The following is a 22,006-nucleotide window of genomic DNA, read 5'->3' on the forward strand; positions in this document are numbered from 1 at the left end:
TCTCAATGACATCATTTGGACCTGATTTATGCATTTCTTAAAAAGGACCCCTCTGGCTTTGGGCAGGTGTCCCTTGCGGCCTGTTCAGGAGAACAGGTGAAATTGAAAATCCTGTCGAGAGTGGGTAAGTAACTCATGCGATCTTATCTCCCCAGCTGCCTGGTTTCCACCTGAAGGGTAACACTGACAACTTGTATTTATATAGCGCCTGTAACGTAATAAAATGTCCCAAGGTGCTTCACAGGAGCCTTATAAAACAAAATATGACATTGAGCCAAAAAAGCAGATATTAGATCAGATGACCTGAAGCTTGGTCAAAAAGGTAGGCTTTAACGAGTGTCTTAAAGGAGGAACATGAGGTGGAGAGGTGGAGGGAGGCTATTCCAGAGCTAAATTGTCCCCCATTCTGTGTTTAGTCTGTGACTAAAACACTAAATACACAGCACCAATCTTTTGTTTAGTCAATGCTTTGCGTCTAAACTAAGCTTTTCCTCTTCATCACTGCACAGGTTAATTTAATTGCTAACCATGTTGACTATGACGTATTTTACATCCACGAACTCAATAACTTGGTCAACATTGAAACAGATTATCTTTACTGGGCATCCCAACATGCTGGAGTAGTAAGTAGATTACATTTGGTACTTCTGTAGCTTTCCAGTTTTGGGAAGTTACAACAGGTTGTTCTCTTTCCTTCACCATTTCTCCATAGCTAAGACGTCTGTTTTATTTTACAGAAAATCCAGCCGGCTATTGCAGAGGTAGGTAAACCCTAGTCATTTCATTTAAGATCGGATAACCGGGTACCTGTAAAAGCTCTCTCCACCCCTGAGAACTTGCTCTTTTAGAAGCAGGAAAGAGCTTGCATTTACATAGCACCTTGTTGCAACCCCACAATATCCCAATGTGCTTTGCAAGCATTGGATTGCACTTGAAATGACTTGAAGTGCAGCCACTATTGTGCAGCCCAGTTTGAACACAGCAAGATCCCAAATACAGTACATGAGATGAATGATTAGATAATCTCTGTTCAGTGGTTTGGCCGAGGGATAGATGTTGGTCAGGACACTGTGGAGAACTCCCCTTCTCTTTTTCGAGTAGTGCCGTGGAGTCATTTGCATCCGTCTGAGAGGGCAGATGGGGCCTTGGGTTAATATCGTCCTTGATAAAGATGGCACCTCGGCACTGAACAAAAATGCCAGCCTAGATTATAAGCCAAATAGGGTTTTTAATCCACAGGGGAGAGTGCTGCCCCTGACCCAAGGCTGAAACTTGTGTTTTTCTTATTAACATAGAATCATAGAATGTTTACAGCACAGAAAGAGGCTTTTCAGCTTGTCATGTCTGTGCCAGCTCTCTGCAAGATCAACTCACCTAGTCCCATTTCCTCGCCCTTTCCCTGTAGCCCTGTAAATTCTTTCTATTCAGCTAATTATCCAGTTCCCTTTTGAAAGTCACGACAATCTGCCTCCACCACACTCAGGCAGTGCATTCCAGATTCTAACTGCACGCTGCGTTAAGAAAAAAGTTTTTCCTCTTGTAACCTTGGGTTCCTTTGTCATTCAGCTTAAATCAGTGTCCTCTGGTTCATGATTCTTCTGCCTGGCTACTTTGTCCAGACCTCTTATGATTTTGCCTTCACATCTTCCCTAAAGTTCACTGCCCGGAACTGGACACAATGGATGGTTCAGCTTCAACTGAAGTAATGTTGAATAAAGGTTCATCATAACTTCCTTGCTTAATGTATGCTCCTATTAATAAAACCCAGGATCCCGTATGCCTTATTAACCACTTTCTCAACCTGCCCTGCCACCTTCAATGATTCTGTTCCTGCACCCACTTTAGAATTGTATCCTTTATTTTATATTGCCTGTCCTTGTTCTCCTACGAAAATGTCTCATTTCACACTTCTCTGCATTAAATCCCATCTGCCACGTGTCTGCCCATTCCACCAGCCTGTCTATGTCCTTTTGAAGTCTATCACTATCCTCTTTACATTTCACAGTACTTCCAAGTTCTGTGTCATCTGCAAGTTTTGAAATTATGCCCTGCACACCCAAGTCTAGGTCATTAATATAGATCAAGAAAAGCAGTGGTCTTAATACCAACCCCTGGGAAACAACACTATACACTGTCCTCCAGTGCGAAAAACAACTGTTCACCACTCCTCTGTGTTTCCTGTCACTCAGCCAACTTCGTCTCCATGCTGCCACTGTCCTTTTTATTCCATGGGCTTTAACTTTACTGACAAGCTTTTTATGTGACACTTCATCGAACAACTTTTGGAAGTCCATATACACCACATTAACTGTATTACCCTCATCAGCCCTCTCTGTTATCTCATCAAAAAACTCAGTCAAGTTAGTTAAACATGATTGGCCTTTAACAAATTTGTGCTGGCTTTCATTAATTAATCCACATTTGTACGAGTGACTGTTAATTTAGTTCCACCACTGAGGTTAAACTGACTGGCCTGTAGTTAACTGTGCATATCTTCATACCCTTTTTTGAATAAGGGTGTAACATTTGAAATTTTCTAGTCCTCTGGACCACCCTGTACCTAAGGAGGATTGGAAGATTAAGGCCAGTGCCTCCACAATTTCCTTCCCTCTATCCTTGGATGCATCTCATCCAATCCTGGTGACTTATCAAGTATAGCTAGCCTTTCTAATGCCACCACTTTATCAATTGTTAGGCCATTCAGTGTCTCAACTACCTCCTCTTTCACTATGACTTTGACAGCATCTTCTTCCTTGGTAAAGATAGATACAAAGTACTCATTTAGTACCTCAGCCATGCCCTTTGCCTCTGTGTGTAAATTGCCTTTTAGGTCCCTAATTAGCCCCACTCCTCCTTTTTCTACCCTTTTACTATTTAATATGCCTGTAGAAGACTTTTGGATTTCCTTTTATGTTAGCTGCCAGTCTCTTCTCATACTCTCCCTTTTGTTTCTCATTTCTTTTTTCACTTCCCCTCTGAACTTTCGATATTCTGTCTGGTTTTGATTTATGTTATCAACCTGACATCTGTCATATGCACCATTTTTCTGCTTCATATTACTCTCTATCTCTTTCATCATCCAGGGAGCTCTGGCCTTGATTGTCCTACCTTTTCCTGTCAGGGGAATGTACCTTGACTGTACGTGAACCGTCTCTTTTCAGGGAGCCCGTTGTTCCTTTACAGTTTTATCTGCCAATTTTTGCTTCCAGTTTACCTGGGCCAGATCGGTTGTCACCCCACTGAAATTGGCACTCCCCCAATTAATTACTTTCAGTCTGGATTGATCCTTGTCCTTTTTAATAGCTAATTTATACCTTTATGATACTGTGATCAATGTCCCCAAAATGTTCTCCTACTGACACTTGATCCACCTCATTTCCCCAGAACCAGATTCAGCAATGCCTTCCTTGTTGAGTTGGAAACATACTGATATGGAAAATTCTTCTGAATGCACTTTAGAAACACTTCCTCCTCTCTGCCCTTTACACTATTACTATCCCAGTCTATATTAGGATAATAGAAGTCCCCCATAATAACTAATCCATAGTTTTTGTACCTCTCTGTAATTTCCTTGAAAATTTGTTCTTCCATGTCTTCTCCACTAGTTGGTGGCCTATAGAATAAACACAGTAGTGCTATGGTACCTCGATTGGTTCTTAGCTCTAACCAAATTGATTCTGTCCTTGACCCCTCTCGGATATTCTCGCTTTTGCTCTCTCTCCCTGGTGCTGTCTCCTCTCGCGTTCTCCCTGGCGCTCTCGCGCTCTCTCCTCTCACGCTATCTCTCCCACTATCTTGCCATACTGCTACTCCTCCTATCCATCCTGAACACCTTGTATACAGGAATATTTAGTACTCAGTCCTGCTGTTTTTGAGTCATGTCTCCATTATCACCACAACATCATATTCCCACATGGCTACCTGCACCTGTACCTTATTAACCTTATTTTCCAGGTTCCATGCATTCACGTACATGCATTGTAACCTAATTTAGACCTTATTACATTCCTTCTTACTCTGAGCCCACCTAAACCTTACTATTTCTTACTCTAGTGCTAGGTGTTTCTCCCAATCCTTTGTGCACTTTGTTTTTCCTTTATGATATTAGAGCCTGGTTCCCATCTCTCTGCCAAGTTAGTTTAAACCCTCCATAATAAGCACTAGCAAACCGCCCTGTAAGAACATTTGTCGAGCAAGATTTTACCCTTATGTTATTTTATAGGTTTGCTTTCTTATCTTAAGATGTGCTGTCTGATCTGTTTTAGGTCCCCCTTGCTTTCTGTTCCTACCCTTTCGTCCTGAACGCTCAGGCAAAGACAAAGATGTTACAGACAGATGCTGCCTTACAGATGCAGGTATGTTGAACTGGGTGGGATCAGTGGTAAAATGTAACTGTGTTACATAGGAATACACAGCACATCTTCTGCATTGCCAATGCCACAGAACAGTAAGGCAAGTCAGGCCTTCAGCTGTGTTTTGCTTAACTAAATGTATAAATAAATTAAAAGCAAACTACTGCAGATGCTGGAAATCTGAAATAAAAACACAAAATTGTGGAAATACTCAGCAGGTCTGACAGCATCTGTGGAGAGAGAAAGAATATATGTATAAAATATATGTGAAAGAGATATGTATAAATAGATTGTCTTGTTGGTTCACACTGACATACCTGCTCTCGCCTTACCCTTGAAAATATTTTCTTTCTTAGAGTCTGTTCAGTTGATATCATTCTCACCTCTAAGTCAGAAGATTCTGGGTTCAAGTCCCACTTCAGGACTCGAGCACCAAAATCCAGGCTGACACTCCATTGCAGTACTGAGGGAGTGCTACACTGTCGGAGGTGCTATCTCTCAGATGAGATGTTAAACTGAGGCCCCATCTGCTTGCTTGGGTGGATGTAAAGATCCAATGGCACTATTTCAAAGAAGAACGGGGGAGTTATTCCTGCTGTTCTGGCCAACATTGCAAAATCAGATTATTTGGCCATTATCACATCGCTGTATATGGGAGCTTGCCGATTGAAAAATGGCTGTTTCATTTCCTACATTGCAACAATGACTATATTTGAAAAGTATTTCATTGACTGCTTTTGGTCGATCTGTGGTTGTAAAAGGTGCTATGTAAATGCAAGTGTTTTCTTTTTTCTCTGTCACTGTGTCATTTTTGTGACATTTTTTTACAATAAGTAACTCTCTCAAGCTTTGAAACAGAACATTGCAAGGAATAGCATCCAACTGCTTAACCTATTAGCCCCCTATTTTGACAAAAGCTTTTCACATCGCCATTAAATTGGTGAACGAAGAAAATTGCACATGAGCATGTTAAGCGTTGGACTCTAATCTTTGCCGAGTATAGCTTCAAGGTCCTGGACTATTTACCCTGTGTATCCAAATACTAGAATATTACCATCTGAGATTGAATAGCAAGGGGTGCTCTCAAAGTTCCACTTTAACTCCAAACATGTATGCGCTGAAATTCCTTGAAGGTTCTTCCTATCTCCCATCACAATTCCGCTGCTTTTAGCTATTTCCCTTGGGATTCTGCTCATTTCTCACCCAGGGGCTTGGGAGAAACCCTGCCAAATTTTGGCATCCATGATGTTTTACAGCAGCCACCACATATACCATCCCCTGCTATCATGGGCAGCCATTTATATTGGGCAAATGGTGCTAACCATAGAATGTGTTAAGCGTGCCTGTTGTTTCTGGCAATTCTTACCCTGTGCTGATCCATTGAAAAGCTCTGCTGTGTTCTGGCCAATTGGGTCTTCAAGCACTTTCAATCAGCTGTTCACACCTGGTTAATTTGCGATAGGCTCAATAATTAGATTCTGATGTAACCGCTAACAGAAAGGAGAGGCCCATTGCTAAATGGTGGTTTCCTGTTGTTGCTTTTTCAGAACAAAGTGATTCTGGACAACGCAGCTGATGTCATCAGACTGCACCAATCTGCGCACATGCGCTGCGTTCCACATTGCCAGGACTGGTTGGCACATGCGCAGATGATGCCATCGCGTAACGCGGGGGTGGGGGAAGCAGGGGGAGAGCGGGGTTGGGGGAAGTGGGGAGAGCGCAGCCAAAGACCTTGATGGTGGCGGGTGCGCTCTCCTCCTCCTCTCCTGCCCCAGTCCGCTCGCTCCCTGGCTCGCTCTCTCCCTCCCCGGCCCACTCTCTCCCTCCCCGGCCCGTCTGCTCGCTCTCTCCGGCCATTGTGTGCTGCCATGTGTTTACGTTGCCTTTGTGTGATTATTTGAGCAGCGCCATCTTTTGTCCTGGCAGCTGCCTGAACGTCGCAGCCTGTGACGTTTTAGTGGCACAGGCTGCATTTGCGCATGTGCCACTGCAGTGCCACCTAGTGGTTGTATTGTCAGCAAATGCAGCTTTACCATTTTTGTTTGATTTCTGGCATCTGCATTTTTCTTTTGTTTTTTGCTTTTTGGATGTCTTGAGAGTTGGGCTGCAAGAGGGCACAAAGCTTAAATTTGGAGCTAGGCCATTCAAGAGTGAAAGCAAGGAGCATGTTTTCACACACAGGATAGTGAACATCTAGAACTCTTTTCCCCTGCCCCCCACCCCTGCCCATTGTGGATTGTGACAGACAATTGGAATTTTCAAAACTGAGATTGATAGATTTTGTTGGGTAAGGGTACCAAGGGATCTGGAGCAAAGGCTAGTAAATGGAAATCAAGATCATGATCTAACTGAATGATGGGTCAGGATTGAGGGGCTGAATTGCCTATTCTGGTTTCTATGTAAAGGTATCAACAACAGCAACAACAACTTGCAATTTTCTGGCACCTTCAATGTTTGAAAACATTGCAAGGCACCTCGCAGAAGCTTAATCGGATAGAAAACGGAGCCAGATAAAAGAGGCATTAGGAGGGGTGATTAAATGCTCAGTCAAAGCGTGTAGTGTTGTGCTGTATTCTTAAGTCTTCATTAAATAATAGATGCAGGCTTTATATTCGGATTCGACACAAACACTATTTGTTGTCTTAGTTATCTACATTGCATGATCTCAGGTCCAGGTCTTTTCCTCGTGTGTGTGTGTGTGTGTCTGTCTGTCTGTGTGTCTGTGTGTGCATGTTATGTAAACCATGTATAATCTTATGTATGTATGATGATGCCATCAGTTGTATCAGTGGCCTGATCTCTTAAAGGTACAGTTGCTTAAAGGTGAAGTCACCACGACATTATATTACAAAGTGGTGGGTTTTAAGGAGTGTCTTCAAGGAAGACAGAGGTGGAGAGGCATAGAGAGGAAATTCCAGTGCTTGGGGCCTAAGCAGCTGAAAGCATGGTCACCAATACTGCTGTGAAAGAAACTCTGAGAATTGGAGAGCTGGGGGAGATTACAAAGATAGGTAGAAGGATGAGGCCATAGAGAGATTTGAACATGAGGATTTTTAAATGGAGGTATTTAATATTGGAAGTCAATGTGGATTAGCAAGCGCAGGGGTGGTGGGTGAATGGGATTTCGTGCGAGTGAGGATACAAGCAGCAGAGTTTAGAGAATTCCCAGACACATGCAGGCACAGCCACCAATGGTGTGGTGAAGGGCGTGTGGGATGCGTCAGAGGGCAGAGTTGGAGCTATGGCCTCGGAGGGTTATAGGGCTTACAGGGGTGATAAGGTCAAAGGTGGTTAGTGAAAAGAGTTTCAGACTGTCCCCTCTGTGCCCCTGTTTTACAGATAGCAGTAAACAGAACCAGTCTGGAGAACATCTTTATGCTGCTTACACTGGGACCATTCCTGACGAGCAGTCCCTTTCTCATACTGCATGTTCAGCGGACTAACCTGGTCAGTGACGCCTTGAGAGAGCTGAGCATTCATTCAGATGTGGACTTGAAAAAGCCTTTGAAGGTAAGAGGATTACTGTTGTTAGTCCGGCAACTAGACTCAGATTGTTGAACATTAAATTACAGTGGAATAAATAGTCCAGGATGTGGTCCATCAGCTCCTTTATGTCCAGGCATCAGCCTTGACTCAGTCTGAGACAGAAGATCGTGGGTTCAAGTGATACAGTAGATAATCCCCCGTGATCGAGACTGAACAAACATTTGGTGAGCGAGGGCAGGATACACTGTTAATACAGTAATGTTTTATTTTATAGTAAAGTGGACATGCAAAACAGCAATTAGAATCGGACTGATTTGATTCAGAACACCTAATGTTTGCACAATGATTCAGAACAATGAACATGTCATGATTCCCAAGGAAAGAAAGAACTTGCATTTATATCGCACCTTTCACAGGACATCCCAAAGCACTTTACAGCCAATGAAGTACATTTTGAAGTGTAGTCACTGTTGTAATGCAGGAAATCCAGCAGCCAATTTGCACACAGCAAGCTCCCACAAACTGCAATGTGATAATGGCCAGATAATCTGTTTTTGTGATGCTGATTGAGGAATAAATATTGGCCAGGACGCCGAGGATAATTACCCACCTCTCCTTTTGAAATAGTACCGTGAGATCTTTTCCGCCCACCTGAGAGGGCAGACGGGGCCTCAGTTTAATGGGATAGGCCAAATAATTATAGGCCGGTCAGTCTGACCTCGGTGGTGGGTAAATTATTAGAATCAATTCTGAGAGACAGGATAAACTACCACTTTGAAAGGCACGGTTAATCAGGGATAGTCAGCATGGATTTGTTAAAGGAAGGTTGTGTTTTACTAACTTGATTGAGTTTTTTGAGGATGTAACAAGGAGGATTGATGAGGGCAGTGCAGTGGATGTGGCCCACTTGCATTTGACAAGGTCCCACATGGCAGACTGGTCAGTAAAATGAAAGCTCATGGGATACAGGGGAATGTGGCAGGTTGGATCCAAAATTGGCTCAGGGACAGGAAACAAAGGGTAGTAGTCGATGGATGTTTTTGCGAATGGAAAGCAATTTCCAGTGGTGTTCCACAGGGCTCAACGTTGGGTCCCTTGCTGTTTGTGGTATATATTAATGATTTGGACTTAAATGTGGGAGGCATGATTGGGAAATTTTCTGATGACACAACAATTGGCCATGTAGTTGATAGTGAAGAGGATAGCTGTAGACTCCAGAATGATATCAATGGTTTGATTGGGCGGATAAGTAGCAAATGAAATTCAATCCAGAGAAGTGTGTGATAATGCATTTGGGGAGGGCAAACAAATCAAGGAAATACACAATAAATGAGAGGGTATTGAGAGGGGTAGAAGAAGTGAGAGACCATGGAGTGCATGTCCACAGGTCCCTGAAGGTGGTAGGACAGGTAGATAAAGTGGTGAAGAAGGAATATGGAATGCTTTCCTTTATTGGCCAAAGTATAGAATACAAAAGCAGGGATGTAATTGTGGAATTGTATAAAACGGCGGTTAGGCCGCAGCTGGAGTATTGCGTTCAGTTCTGGTCACCACATTACAGGAAGGACATAATTGCTCTGGAGAGAGTACAGAGGAGATTTACAAGAATGTTGCCAGGACTTGAAAATTGCAGCTATGGGGAAAGATTGGATCGGCTAGGATGTTTTCCTTGGAACAGAGGAGGCTGAGGAGTGACTTAATTGAGGTGTACAAAATTATAAGGGGCCTAGATAGAGTAGACAGGAAAGACCTGTTTCCCCTCACGGAGAGGTCAATTACCAGGGGGCACAGATTTAAGGTGATTGGTAGAAGAATTAGAGGGGACTTGAGGAGAAACCTTTTCACCCAGAGGGTGGTAGGTGTCTGAAATTCACTGCCAGGAATGGTGGTGGAGGCAGAAACCCTCAATTCATTTAAAAGGTACCCGGACATGTCCTTGAAGTGTTGTAACCGGCAAGGCTACAGACCAGGTGCTGGAAGGTGGGATTAGATTGGGTAGCTAGATTTTTCAGCCGGTGCAGACATGATGGGCTGAATGGCCTCCTTCTGTGCCATTATTTTTCTATGGTTCTATATCTGAAAGACTGCACCTCTGACAGTGCAGCACTCCCTCAGTACTGCACTGGAGTGTCAGCCTTGATTTTTGTGCTCAAGTCCTGCTGTGGAACCAGAACCCACAACTACCTGACTCAGAGGCAAGAGTGTTGGCCAACTTCAGTAAATTGTCTTATTTGACTCAAATAAGATATATTTTAACTGTTCCTCCAGCAGCATTTCTGACTCTCTGAAGCTGGCTCAAATCTTAGTTGCGCTCTGTATAAAATTCTGACTGACCTTGCAACCTTCCTGTTTTAGACTTCCTCCCCGGCTTGTCTGTATCCCAGCCTCTATCTTGTTTCTCTCTGCTCATGGGCAATCACAGTTAAAAGGACTTCCCAACACAATGGGTGTGAGGTGTTTTTTGATTACCCAGACAAGCTAACAAATTGCTTATTGTTTCATATCTGGGGGCGGCGGCAGGGAAAGTACTTCCATTTAGCATGTTTACCACCTTTCTAGGTGCCTTTTCTTCAAACTTGAGAGAATACAGTTTTCTTTTTTTTAAAAAAGAAAACACTCCACGTTAAAAGTCATTTTTGTCTTCAGGTCCGTTCTGTGGGTTGGCGGGGGCACGGTGTTGGGGCGGAAAGCGGCCTTGAACTGATTCCACTGATTTGTTCCTGGCGCAGGTGGTGTTCCTGGGTGAGGAGGCGGTGGACGATGGAGGTGTAACAAAGGAATTCTTCCTGCTGCTGCTGAAGGAGCTGCTGGATCCCAAGTATGGAATGTTCACATACTATGAGCAGTCCAGGCTTTTGTGGTTTTCAGAAAAAGTGAGTGTCTTTATTACTCCATTGCTTCTTGCGACCTATGAAACCATCCTGAAAATTTGGTGCGTTCCTTTGCGCTTACTATTCTGCAGAATTTTGGAAAGGGAGTAGGCCATTCAGCCCTTTGAGCCTGTTCTGCCATTCAATGAGCACATGGCTGATCTGTATCTCAACTCCATCTAGACACCTTGGTTCTGTAACTCTTCATGCCCTTGCTTAACAAAAATCTGTCAAGTTCAGTTTTGACCCTGAGCCTCAATAATTTTTTGTGGAGAGGGTTACAGATACCACCTGCAGATGGAATGGAAGCCAATGTGATAAACATAATTTTTTTTCAAGTACAGTGGCGCAGTGGTTAGCACCGCAGCCTCACAGCTCCAGCGACCCGGGTTCAATTCCGGGTACTGCCTGTGTGGAGTTTGCAAGTTCTCCCTGTGTCTGCGTGGGTTTCCTCCGGGTGCTCCGGTTTCCTCCCACATGCCAAAGACTTGCAGGTTGATAGGTTAATTGGCCATTAGCAATTGCTCCTAGTATAAGTAGGGAAATATAGGGACAGGTGGGGATGTGGTAGGAATATGGAATTAGTGTAGGATTAGTATAAATGGGTGGCTGATGGTCGGCACAGACTCGGTGGGCCGAAGGGCCTGCTTCAGTGCTGTATCACTAAACTAAACTAAAAACTAAACTAAAGGCTGTAGTTAGATCTTTTAATGGAGGCAATGAGCATTGTGATGCTAATGGATATCAACAGGCATTTCAGTTCTTATGTACCAGTGCCTAAAGCTCGGTGAAGGAAGATCTGGGGTCAACTTGACCTGTTTAGTGGAATTGAGTTTTGCGTCATAAATAATGGATTGGATTGGGTCTGGTTACTTTAACTGCCCCTGGGTACAAATCAGGAACATTGAAGGACATGCAGCACAGTCCTTGCTGTGCCTTTATGAACGGGGTAGAACTTTTAGCGTTCAGGGTGTGAGAGGGAACAGCAAGGTGCATGACAGTGAGTGATTAGGCAGGAACCAGTGTCCAGGTATCAGTGCGTGGAAAGAGGTTGTCTGACTGTATTGCTGCTTCCATTGTCTGTCGCCCTGTTAGCAATGTGTAAAATTGCAGGTTGCTTGAACTAAAAGCATTAACTTCTTCCTGTCCTTTCCCAAACTCCAGACATTTGTGGAATTGAACTGGTTCCACCTGATTGGTATCCTGTGTGGCCTGGCCATTTATAACTTCACAGTGGTGGATCTGCACTTCCCGCTCATGCTGTACAAAAAACTGCTGAATGTGAAACCCACTCTGGAGGACCTGAAAGAGCTCTCTCCCACGGAGGGCAGGTGAGAGTCCGGTGTACGGTGTTGGCCGATGTCTTGTGCTCCCAGCCCTTAAGGTCGGTTTACCTTCAGTTTTGATACTGGAAATTTGAGCAAGCTCTTTCCAAACCGGGAAGGACATTGAGGTAGCGTTTCTGATCTGAGCGCAGTCGGCAATCCGGGCACCCATTTTTAGATGTGCTTTTTTTTCCCCTCACGTTTCCGCTCAAATGCATTTGCATGCCGCCGAACACACAACCTGCCATTGACCAGTGCATTCGGGCAAGTGTTTTAAAACACCATCTTCAAAAAAAACTATTTTGCTTTAAATAAAACCTTTGATATATTTGAGTGGTAATTTGGTGCAGTTTGATTAATACAGCTGGAAAGGAGTTTATCACAAAGAAAAACGTTTTTAATTACAGTGTCAATCCCACACCTTAATAACCAGATTTTAAATAATGGAAAGTGACTTGTGAAGATTAGACAGAACCATTTTATGGTTATGTTGTCGTCAGTTTCTCAGTAAATTTAAAAAAAAAAATAATTACGTTCAAAAGCTTTTAAAATTTTCTATTTGTGTCCTTGTACCCAAAAGGCCTAGTTTAATTTTCAGAGCCTCCTTGAAGGCTGCAAACGAATGCAACTAGCAGAAACTCTCAATGGTGATTAATTCCAATCTGGAGGGCACAGCCAGTTTTGTGAGAGGGGGGGTCTGCTGCCAGGGCAGAGACCCTGGCCAGACGCACGAGCACGGAATTCAATTTCTACCGCAGATTGAGCTGATTTTTCAAAAAATAAAATTTCAGAAGGAGGAGAATGTTACATAAGTTACCATTCCCAAACGAGGTACCAGAGGATTGGAGGTCTGCGAATCAGAGAACCATAGAAAAGTTATGACACAGAAAGAGGCCACTCAGCCCATCGTGTCTGTGCTGGCTGAAAAAACTGTCAGCCCATTCTAATCCCACCTTCCAGCACCGTGGATGGCTTTCACGCCCTGCTGCCAGTTGAGGCCCTTACGTGGACATAATTGCTCTGGAGAGAGAGTACAGAGGAGATTTACAAGAATGTTGCCAGGGCTTTAAAGTTGCAGCTATGAGGAAAGATTGGATCGGCTAGGGTTGTTTTCCTTTAGAACAGGGGAGGTTGAGGGGTGCCTTAATTGAGATGTACAAAATTGTGAGAGGCCTAGATAGAGTAGACAGGAAGGACCTGTTTCCCCTTCAATTACCAGGGGGGCACAGACTTAAGGTGATTGGTAGACATGAGGGGGGGCATGAGGAAAAACCTTTTCATCCAGAGGGTGATAGGTGTCTGGAATTCACTGCCAGGATGGGTGGTGGAGGCAGAAACCCTCAACTCATATAAAGGTACCTGGACCTGCACCTGAAGTGCTGTAACCTGCAAGGCTACAGAGCAGGTACTGGAAAGTGGGATTAGAATGGACGGCTAGTTTTTTTAAGCCGGCGCAGACACGATGGGCTGAATGGCCTCTTTCTGTGCCGTACCTTTTCTATGGTACAAACGAACATCCAAAAATGATTTAAGAATTAGTCAGCATGGCTGCATTATTATCCATAGGGAATCATTAGAGGTGGGAGTAGTGCCTCAGGATTGGAAAGTAGCTAACAAAACATCAATCATTAACAGGGGATCATTGCAAACTGTTTCCCCCTTCCACTCACCAGGTGTGCGGGACAAAGGAGAGTGTGCGATTGAGATAAAATGCTGGGTTTATATGTCAACGGAGTAATGATTTTTGCAAATCACTTGTGCTTACTCAAACAACCTGGTCAAGAAGCTTTCATTTTCTTTAAGGAGCTTACAGGAACTGTTGGATTACCCTGAGGACAATGTTGAAGAAATTTTCTGTCTTAATTTTGCGGTAAGGGCTCTTTTGCCTAAACTCCTTAACCTTGGGAAGATTGGCTTAGAACATAGAACATAGAACAGTACAGCACAGTACAGGCCCTTCGGCCTACGATGTTGTGCCGAACCTTTAACCTACTCTAAGATCAAACAAACTACCTACCCTTCATTCTACTATCATCCATGTACCTATCCAAGAGTCGCTTAAATGCCCCTAATGTATCTGCTTCTACTACCACCGCTGCCAGCGCATTCCACGCACCCACCACTCTGTATTGTATGTAAGCCTGTATTCCGCATTCAAATTCGACCTTCCAAAATGAATCTCTTCACACTTTTCCAGGTTGAACTCCATCTGCCACTTCTCAGCCCAGCTCTGCATCCTGTCAATGTCCCGTTGCAACCTACAACAGCCTTCCACACTATCCACAACTCCAGCAACCTTCGTGTCATCGGCAAACTTGCTAACCCAGCCTTCCACTTCCTCATCCAAGTCATTTATAAAAATCACAAAGAGCAGAGGTCCCAGAACAGATCCTTGTGGAACACCACTGGTCACCGAGCTCCATGCTGAATACTTTCCATCTACTACCACCCTCTGACTTCTATGGGCCAGCCAATTTTGTATCCAGACAGCCAACCTTCCCTGAATCCCATGCCTACTTACTTTCTGAATGAGCCTACCATGAGGAACCTTATCTTGCTGCAATTGCTTCATTTCACCCAGCCCATTACCCTCCAAAGCGGGCACTGTTGATTTTAATTAATCAGGGTTGCCACCTCTGGTTGGACGTATCCCTGGAGGTTTCATTGTGTGACCTCTCGCCTCCAAATGCCCCACCCACGACCCCCCTCGACTCCCGCCATTGGTTGTGCCAAAATGATCATCCTCACAGATTCCTGTCAGTCTATCTCCAATATTTTCATAACCTGTAAACAGAAGTGTTGAAAGAAAATGAAAATAAAAGTCATTCGCAGCAGTGTCCAGGAGATTAATTTTTAATTCCTGGGGACTCCAGGACAATCCTGGAGAGTTGGCAGCCCTGATTGACCGGCAATCAGCAAACCTAATTGGACGTTAGCCTACACTGCCAAAATGTCAGTCAGGGAAGGTAATATTCAGTCAGTATGGGGCTCTGGTCAGACCGTACCTTGAGAAACGAGTTCAGTTCTGGTTGCCAAGAAATAAGAGAAAGGCAGTTGAGTGCTGGGGGCAGTGGAGAGAGGAGCCACGAAGCTGATCTCAGTGTCCGACCCAGGTCACAGTTATGAGGAAAGACTGGATACACTTGGTCTTTTCAGCCTGGAATAGGTGTCTCTGAGAGGTGAACTCATTGAGGTATATAGGGGATTGGGGAATGATTGTTATTTTAAATTAAATTGTAGGAGTAAAACTAGAGGATAGAGGGTCAAAGTAGAGAAAGGTACTGATATCAGGAAATTCTTCACACACAAAGGAGGGAATTTTATGCTCTCCCCTGTGGTAACTTTGGAGGTGGGGAGAGCATATAATCGGGTGGGATGTGGGCGGGGGAATCTGCCACCTTCCCACCTCCCAAATTATGTCCGGGTGGAAGGCCTGTGAATGGCCTTCCCGCCCTGCTGCCAATTGAGGCCCTGAAGTGGACAATTAATGCCTAATTGTCTCATCCCGCTGCTGCTGGTATTAGCTCAGTGGCGGTCCGGCCAGCTTGCTGGCTCTGGGGTCGGAGGGATGGGGGCGTGTGAGGGGGTGGGTTGTCCCTTGTTAAAGGCACATTGCCTGATCGAGGCACCCGGCATCAGGAAGGTGGGAAAGGGTGGGGGGGGGGTTCGCTGAGCTCCATTCCCAGCCCTTGCTGCCAATCCCCTACCCCCACTCCTCCACGACCCCCACCCAATGAAACCCCTCCTGCCCTGACTTACCTGTGGCCTGTGTCCAGTGCCTCGGGTGAGTCCAGTAGCAGCAGCATCCTCCTCTGTGTTGGCGCTGCTCATTGAAAGAGCTCCCAGCCTCTGATTGGCCGACAGCTCTCAGCATGCAGGACCTCTGTCGCCAGGGTCCTTAATCCCATGGAAGGCCCGCCGCTGTTCACTTAAGTACCTAATGGGCACATAATGCAGTGGGCCTTCCCGAGAGGAGGTGACGTGGAGCTCTCACTGGTGCTTTAGCCGATGGCCAAGATCCCCGTCGCCCAGATAAAATCCCAGCCAAGGAGGGATCAATATGTGGATTAATTTTCAGGTAGGGGAGTGGAGGAGGGGGAGGAGCCAGAGAATCTCTCTGGATGGGTGCATTAGAATGATCTTCCTCATCCGTAATTCCTCATGATCCTGTGGAATTCGGTGGGTTCACAAATGATTTCCACACAATGTCCTGTGAGGGTGGAAACAAACTGAGAATCATTGTGTGCGATTCTTCCTCAATTTTCATTTCCTAACTCTTTTCCCCCTTGAACAGATTCTTCGAGAAAACTATGGAGTCACTGAGCTCCAGGAGCTAGTCCCTGGAGGTAAGAGTCTACCTGTAAGGAAGGACAACAGGTGAGTCTGCATTGTCACCTCTCTCTTCAATGAAGATGTCTGGGTGAGAGTATATTGCCTGAACGGAGAATTGTAGAGCTTGGTTATTTCTGCTGGAGGAATAACACGTACTCTGATATTGGAACTTACAAACTACACTTGATATAGAGAAGTGCATTTTTATTTTGGCCGGTCCTACTGAGACTAAACAGGCTTAAAAAAAGAGCAAGGGGTGATCTATTTGAGGTCTTTAAAATTCTGATGGTGTTTGATGGGGTAGACGTAGAGAAGATGCTTCCAATTGTGGGGAAAACACAAACTAGCTCCCCCCCCCGTAGTGAGTTTGGAGATGGAGAGGGCATTTAGTTGGGCGGGATGATGGTAGGTGAGGACCCTGCCATCTTCCTGCCTCTCCTCCCTCATTAAGTCTGTGGCGGGAAGGCACATGGATGGCCATCCGGCCCACCGCAAATTGAGGCCCTTAAGGGGCAATTAATGCCCAATTAAGGGCCTCTTCCCTTCACTGTTGGTATAAACCCAGCGGCGGGCGGCCCTGTCACCGCATAGGGGTTGCTTGTGGTCTCCCAGGGCCGGGGGGATGGAGTTGTCCCTCTTTCAAAGGCACTCAAAGGCCTGATCGATGGACCTGGCATCTGGAAGGGAGGGCCCAGTGAGAGCCACCCTTCTGCCTCGCTTCCGACCCCCTACACCCTCCCCTCCCCCGCAAAACCCCTCCCGCCCCGACTCACCTATGGCCTGGGTTCAGCGCCTCCGGTGGGTCCAGTACCAGCAGCAGCCACATCTCCCTGGTGGCGCTGCCGAGTGCATGGTGGGCGGGACCTTCTGTCTCTGGGGTCATGATCACATGAACGACCCACTGATGGCCCCTTAGGTGCCTGATTGGCTTGTCATAAGGCGGGCTTTCCCCAAAGAAGGCAACGCGGGTCTCTCACTGGCTCTCCACCAGGCGGTCAAGGCCCCCGCCGGCTCCATTAAATTCCGTCCGTAGGAATCATAAATATAAGACAGCCCGCAGTAAGTCCAGTAGGAATTCAGGAGAAAGTGAGAGAGTGTTTAGATTTTGGAACTTGGTATCACATGGAGTGGTTGAGACAAATAGTATAGATACATTTAAAGCGAAGCTAGATAAGTATATTAAGGAGAAATGAATAGATGGATATGTTAGGGTGGGAGGAGTCTCGTGTGAAAAATGAAGCTGGCACAGACTACTTGGGCCAAATGGCCTGTATCTGTGCTGTTAAATTCTATGCAATGCATCTCTCTTACCTCTTCTCACATCCCCAAGTAATGTGTTAGCATGTTTACTGGTCAGAGAGTAATAGAATCTAATTTTACTTTCCCTTTTTATTGCTTGGCAATGATATCTTCTTGAGCTGTCTCTAAAACTGGTGGTGCTGTTCTTGGAGACAGCTCAGCCATAGTATTTGAGTTCACTGTGATCTCCTGGGCTTTCTGTTTCGATCGTTGTTTTACTTTAATTTAAAAAAAAGTTCTGGATAAACTGAATTATCAAATGTGTAAAAAAAACTTGCATTTGTGAAGAATTGTATTTCATCCTCAGGATGTCTCAAAGCACTTCACTAGACAATGAATTAATGTTAAGCTTCGTCACCGTTGCAATGTATGCAAACTCGACAGCTAGTTTACAAGATCCCACAAACATCAACGGTGATGAATGAGCAGATAATCTGTTTTTTTGTGAGTGTTGGTTGAGGAAGACGTCTACAGAACTTTTCTTTGAATCGGGCCATAGGATCGTTACCATTCACCTGAACTACCAGAACAGGCAAATGGAGCTTCAGTTTAATGTCCCACTTGAAGAGGTATCAGTGACAACACTGTCACCTCGGGGTCAGAATGTTTTGGGTTCAAGTGCCAAGCCTTGGCACCTCATCCAGGCTGGCACATCTGTGCAGCACTGAGGAAGTGCTGCACTGTTGGTGGGTGCCACCTTTCGGAGGAGACATTAAACCAAGGCCACATCTGCCCTCTCGGGCAGAAGTGGTCCTACTGGAAAGAGAGCAGGTGGAATTCTCCCTTGTATCCTGGCTAATATCACTGTTACAGATGACCTGGTCAGTAGCTCATTGCTGTTTGTGGGAGCTTGCTGTGTGCAAACTGTCTGCTGCATTTCTCTATGTTACAACAGTGACTACATTAAAAGTACTTCATGGCTGTAATGTTCTTTGGGATGCCCTGAGGTGGTGAAAGGTGCTATATAAATGCAAGTTCTGACAGTGCTGCATTCCTTCAGTGCTGGAATGAAATGACAGCCTAGATTACATGCTCATATTCTGGAGTGGGGTTTGAACATACAACCCTGCTGTAAGAGGGCCTCCTACTGAACCAAGCTGGCACATGCAGCTTATCGTGCTGACCTTCTGAAATATGTTTGATTCCATGTGTCGCTACTAAATGAATCTTTTTGATTATAGTTATTTAGTCTGGCTTCACTGGGTGACGGTAAGTTCACTGTCAGACATCCCAAACGGGGAGCACAGTGTTGAGATGCAGAAGGAACAAACAAAGGATTTAAAAGTTGACCCAGGCCCAGTTAAATATGTTTGGCTGCTGAAAAAGATCACCTTGTCATTGCTTCATTACTTCATGGTGATTCCACGTTCATTCCCCAGGAAGGAATTTGTGCAAGCTTACGTGGACTACATCTTCATTAACTCTGTCCAGGAGCTCTTCTCAGCTTTCTCCAGTGGCTTCCTGAAAGTTTGTGGAGGGAAGGTGCTTCAGCTTTTCCAGCCCAGTGAGCTGATGGCCATGGTGGTAGGAAACACCAGTTACAACTGGAAGGAGTTAGAGATGGTAAGAACCCTCAGAGGACAATCTGCTCATCGGGTCTTAAGCCTGGTCTGTTTATAGTCTGACAAAATTTCGTGGCCCTTAGCCAATAATATCAGCAAAATAATAGCAATTATTACCCTGGTTTCTGCTGGCATGGAAACAAAGTCTGTTTGTTGTCTCCAAATGTGGCAATATTGATTAATTGCCAAACATCCTACAGCCTGGAGTAGTATCCTACCTGCTACAATTCCTGTAATGCCGCGTTTCTCAGGATTTGTTGACACCGAACGCACAGAAATGGCCGTTTTATTCCGCTGAAGACTGATTTCGGTACCCGGGCCATAGATTGGCTTTTGGAAGTTGTTTACCAAATTTCCTCCCCTTCCTTTCCTGGCCAATATTAATCCTTCAATCAACTTCACAAAAACAGATTGTCTGGTCATTATCACATTGCTGTTTGTGGGAGCTTGCTGTGCACAAATAGGCTGCCGTGCTTTCTACACCACAACAGTGACTACACTTCAAAAAGTACTTCATTGGCTGTAAAGTGCTTTGGGATATAAGAACGTAAGGACATAAGAAATAGGAGCAGGAGTAGGCCATTCAGCCCCTCAAGCCTATCCCACCATTCAATAGGATCATGGTTGATCTGTCCCAGGCCTCAACTTTCTCTTTTGGGCCTGCTCCGCATAACCCTCGAATCCCCGAGATTTCAAAAATCTATCTACCTCCTCTTTAAATACATTTAGGGATATCCTGGTTGTACTCAGCACTATATAAATGAAAATTTTTCTTTCCCAATATAGTTGTGTAAAGAGAAATATCCTCCTACCAACAACCGTTTCTCCCCCCCCACCCAACCCCCAAACTCCCCCCACTGCTTTAACTTGGCTTAATTTCACCATCACCAGCCTGGACAGTAATCCGCCCCTTGTAGAATCTGCATCAATGGGATAAAACCTGACCGAGCAGGTAACCTGCTGCACCTCACCACTGCCCCCCCCCCCCCCCCGCCACCAGCAGAAGGTGAAAATTATCCCCCTTACTGAGTTGCTGAATCAAGAAACCTCTCCTCCAGCTTGCCACTTGTGTAGAGGCAGGTACAAGCTCACTGTTTTTAGCAACAAAGCTGAAGGTTTTTGTTCTGTAAATCAGAGGATGGATTCATGAGTTCTGTCGCCTTTTAAATTATTGCTTCTAATGTTCCAATTCAATAAAGATTCCCATCCATTGAAATCTCACACCTTTGAAATCTAGTACTATTAAATCAAGCCAGTGACAGTGTGCATTTATATAGTGCCTTTAACGTGGCACAATGTCCCAAGAAGCTTCATAACAGTGTAATCACCTGGGTCAGTGAAGGAGACATTAGGACAGGTGTTTTTTGTTCATTTCATCGGAGGTGAGTGTTGCTGGCTAGGCCAGCATTTGTTTGCCATCACTTGAGAAGGTGGTGGTGAGCTGCCTTCTTGAACCATTGCAGTCCTTGGAGTGTAGGTACACCCACAGTGCTGTTAGGAAAGGAAATCCAGGATTTTGACCCAGCGACAGTGAAGGAACGGTGATATAGTTCCAAGTCAGGATGGTGTGTGGTTTGGAAGGGAACTTGCAGGTGGTGGCGTTCCCATGCTGCTGCCCTTGTCCATCCAGGTGGAAGAGGTTGCAGGTTTGGAAGGTGCTGTCTAAGGAGCCTTGGTGCTGCAGTGCTGCATCTTGTAGATGTTACACACTGCTGCCACTGTGTGTCAGTGGTGGAGGGAGTGAATGCTTAAGGTGGTGGACAGGGTGCCAATCAAGTGGCTGCTTTGTCCTGGATGGTGTTGAGCTTCTTGAGTATTGTTGGAGCTGCACCCATCCAGGCAAGTGGGGAGTATTCCATCACACTCCTGACTTGTGCCTTGTAGATGGTGGACAGGCTTTGGGGAGCCAGGAGGTGAGTTACTCGCCGCAGAATTCAGCAATGGTAATGCCATTGAACGTCAAGGGGAGATGGTTAGATTCTCTCTTGTTGGAGATTGTCATTGTTTGGCACTTGGGTGGTGCGAATGTTACTTGCAAGGTGAGGTAGGCTTTAAGGAGTGTCTTAAAGGAGGCAAGAAAGGTAGCGAGATTTACTGAGGAAATTCTGGAGCTTGGGACCTAGATGGCTGAAGGTCGCCAGTGGTGGTGCAAAGGATGGGCAGGAGGCCAGCTTTGAAAGAGCGCAGCGATCTCGGAGGGTTGTGGGGCTAGAGGAGGTTACAGAGATCGAGAGGGGAAAGGCCAAGATGTGATTAGAACGTGAGGATGAGTATTTTAAAATGGAGGTGCTCAAGGACCAGAGCCAAAGTAGGTCAGCGAGCACAGGGGTGATGCGTGAACAGGAGTTGGTGAGGGTTAGGATATCTGAGTTATTCTGTACTTTAGAATGTGAGGAGTAATCATTTTACATTGAAGTAGATGATCAGCCATGATCTAATTGAATGGCAGAGCATGTTGAATGGGCTGAATGGCCTACTCCTACTTCTATGCTCCTACGTTCCTATCGGGGTGGGTTACTCTATTTCTCCTGTGAAGATGGTATCTATATTATAAAACAGACCACAGGGGGGCAGATTTTCTCAATGAAAGGTCCACACCAGGTTACACCCAGGTCTCGGGCCTATGGTGGTGGTATTTGTCAGCCAGGCACTAGGGGTGCTGGAGGGCTGTCTGAGGGTGACATCCTGTGATCCATTTTTAATGTTTAACGGTCTGGAACTACCCATGTCAGGTTGAATCGGAATCCAATCACTCTGGGATGTCCCAAGCAATCTCAACC

The 22,006-nt window shown here is 45.2% G+C and overlaps 1 protein-coding gene across 2 annotated transcripts in view; it reads left to right on the forward strand.

Moving 5' to 3' along the window:
* LOC137376896 (probable E3 ubiquitin-protein ligase HERC3) overlaps positions 1-22,006 on the forward strand; it is an 89,839-nt gene that overhangs the window by 63,465 nt on the left and 4,368 nt on the right. For both annotated transcript variants that reach the window (XM_068045856.1, XM_068045863.1), the window contains exons 15-23: positions 510-623; positions 738-761; positions 4,266-4,355; positions 7,692-7,862; positions 10,568-10,711; positions 11,873-12,039; positions 13,837-13,903; positions 16,328-16,410; positions 19,044-19,227. In XM_068045856.1, coding sequence (XP_067901957.1) covers positions 510-623; positions 738-761; positions 4,266-4,355; positions 7,692-7,862; positions 10,568-10,711; positions 11,873-12,039; positions 13,837-13,903; positions 16,328-16,410; positions 19,044-19,227 — 1,044 coding nt within the window. The remainder of the gene's footprint in view (positions 1-509; positions 624-737; positions 762-4,265; positions 4,356-7,691; positions 7,863-10,567; positions 10,712-11,872; positions 12,040-13,836; positions 13,904-16,327; positions 16,411-19,043; positions 19,228-22,006) is intronic.

The sequence above is a fragment of the Heterodontus francisci genome, chromosome 1 (assembly GCF_036365525.1).
Source record: "Heterodontus francisci isolate sHetFra1 chromosome 1, sHetFra1.hap1, whole genome shotgun sequence".
Taxonomy (NCBI): domain Eukaryota; kingdom Metazoa; phylum Chordata; class Chondrichthyes; order Heterodontiformes; family Heterodontidae; genus Heterodontus; species Heterodontus francisci.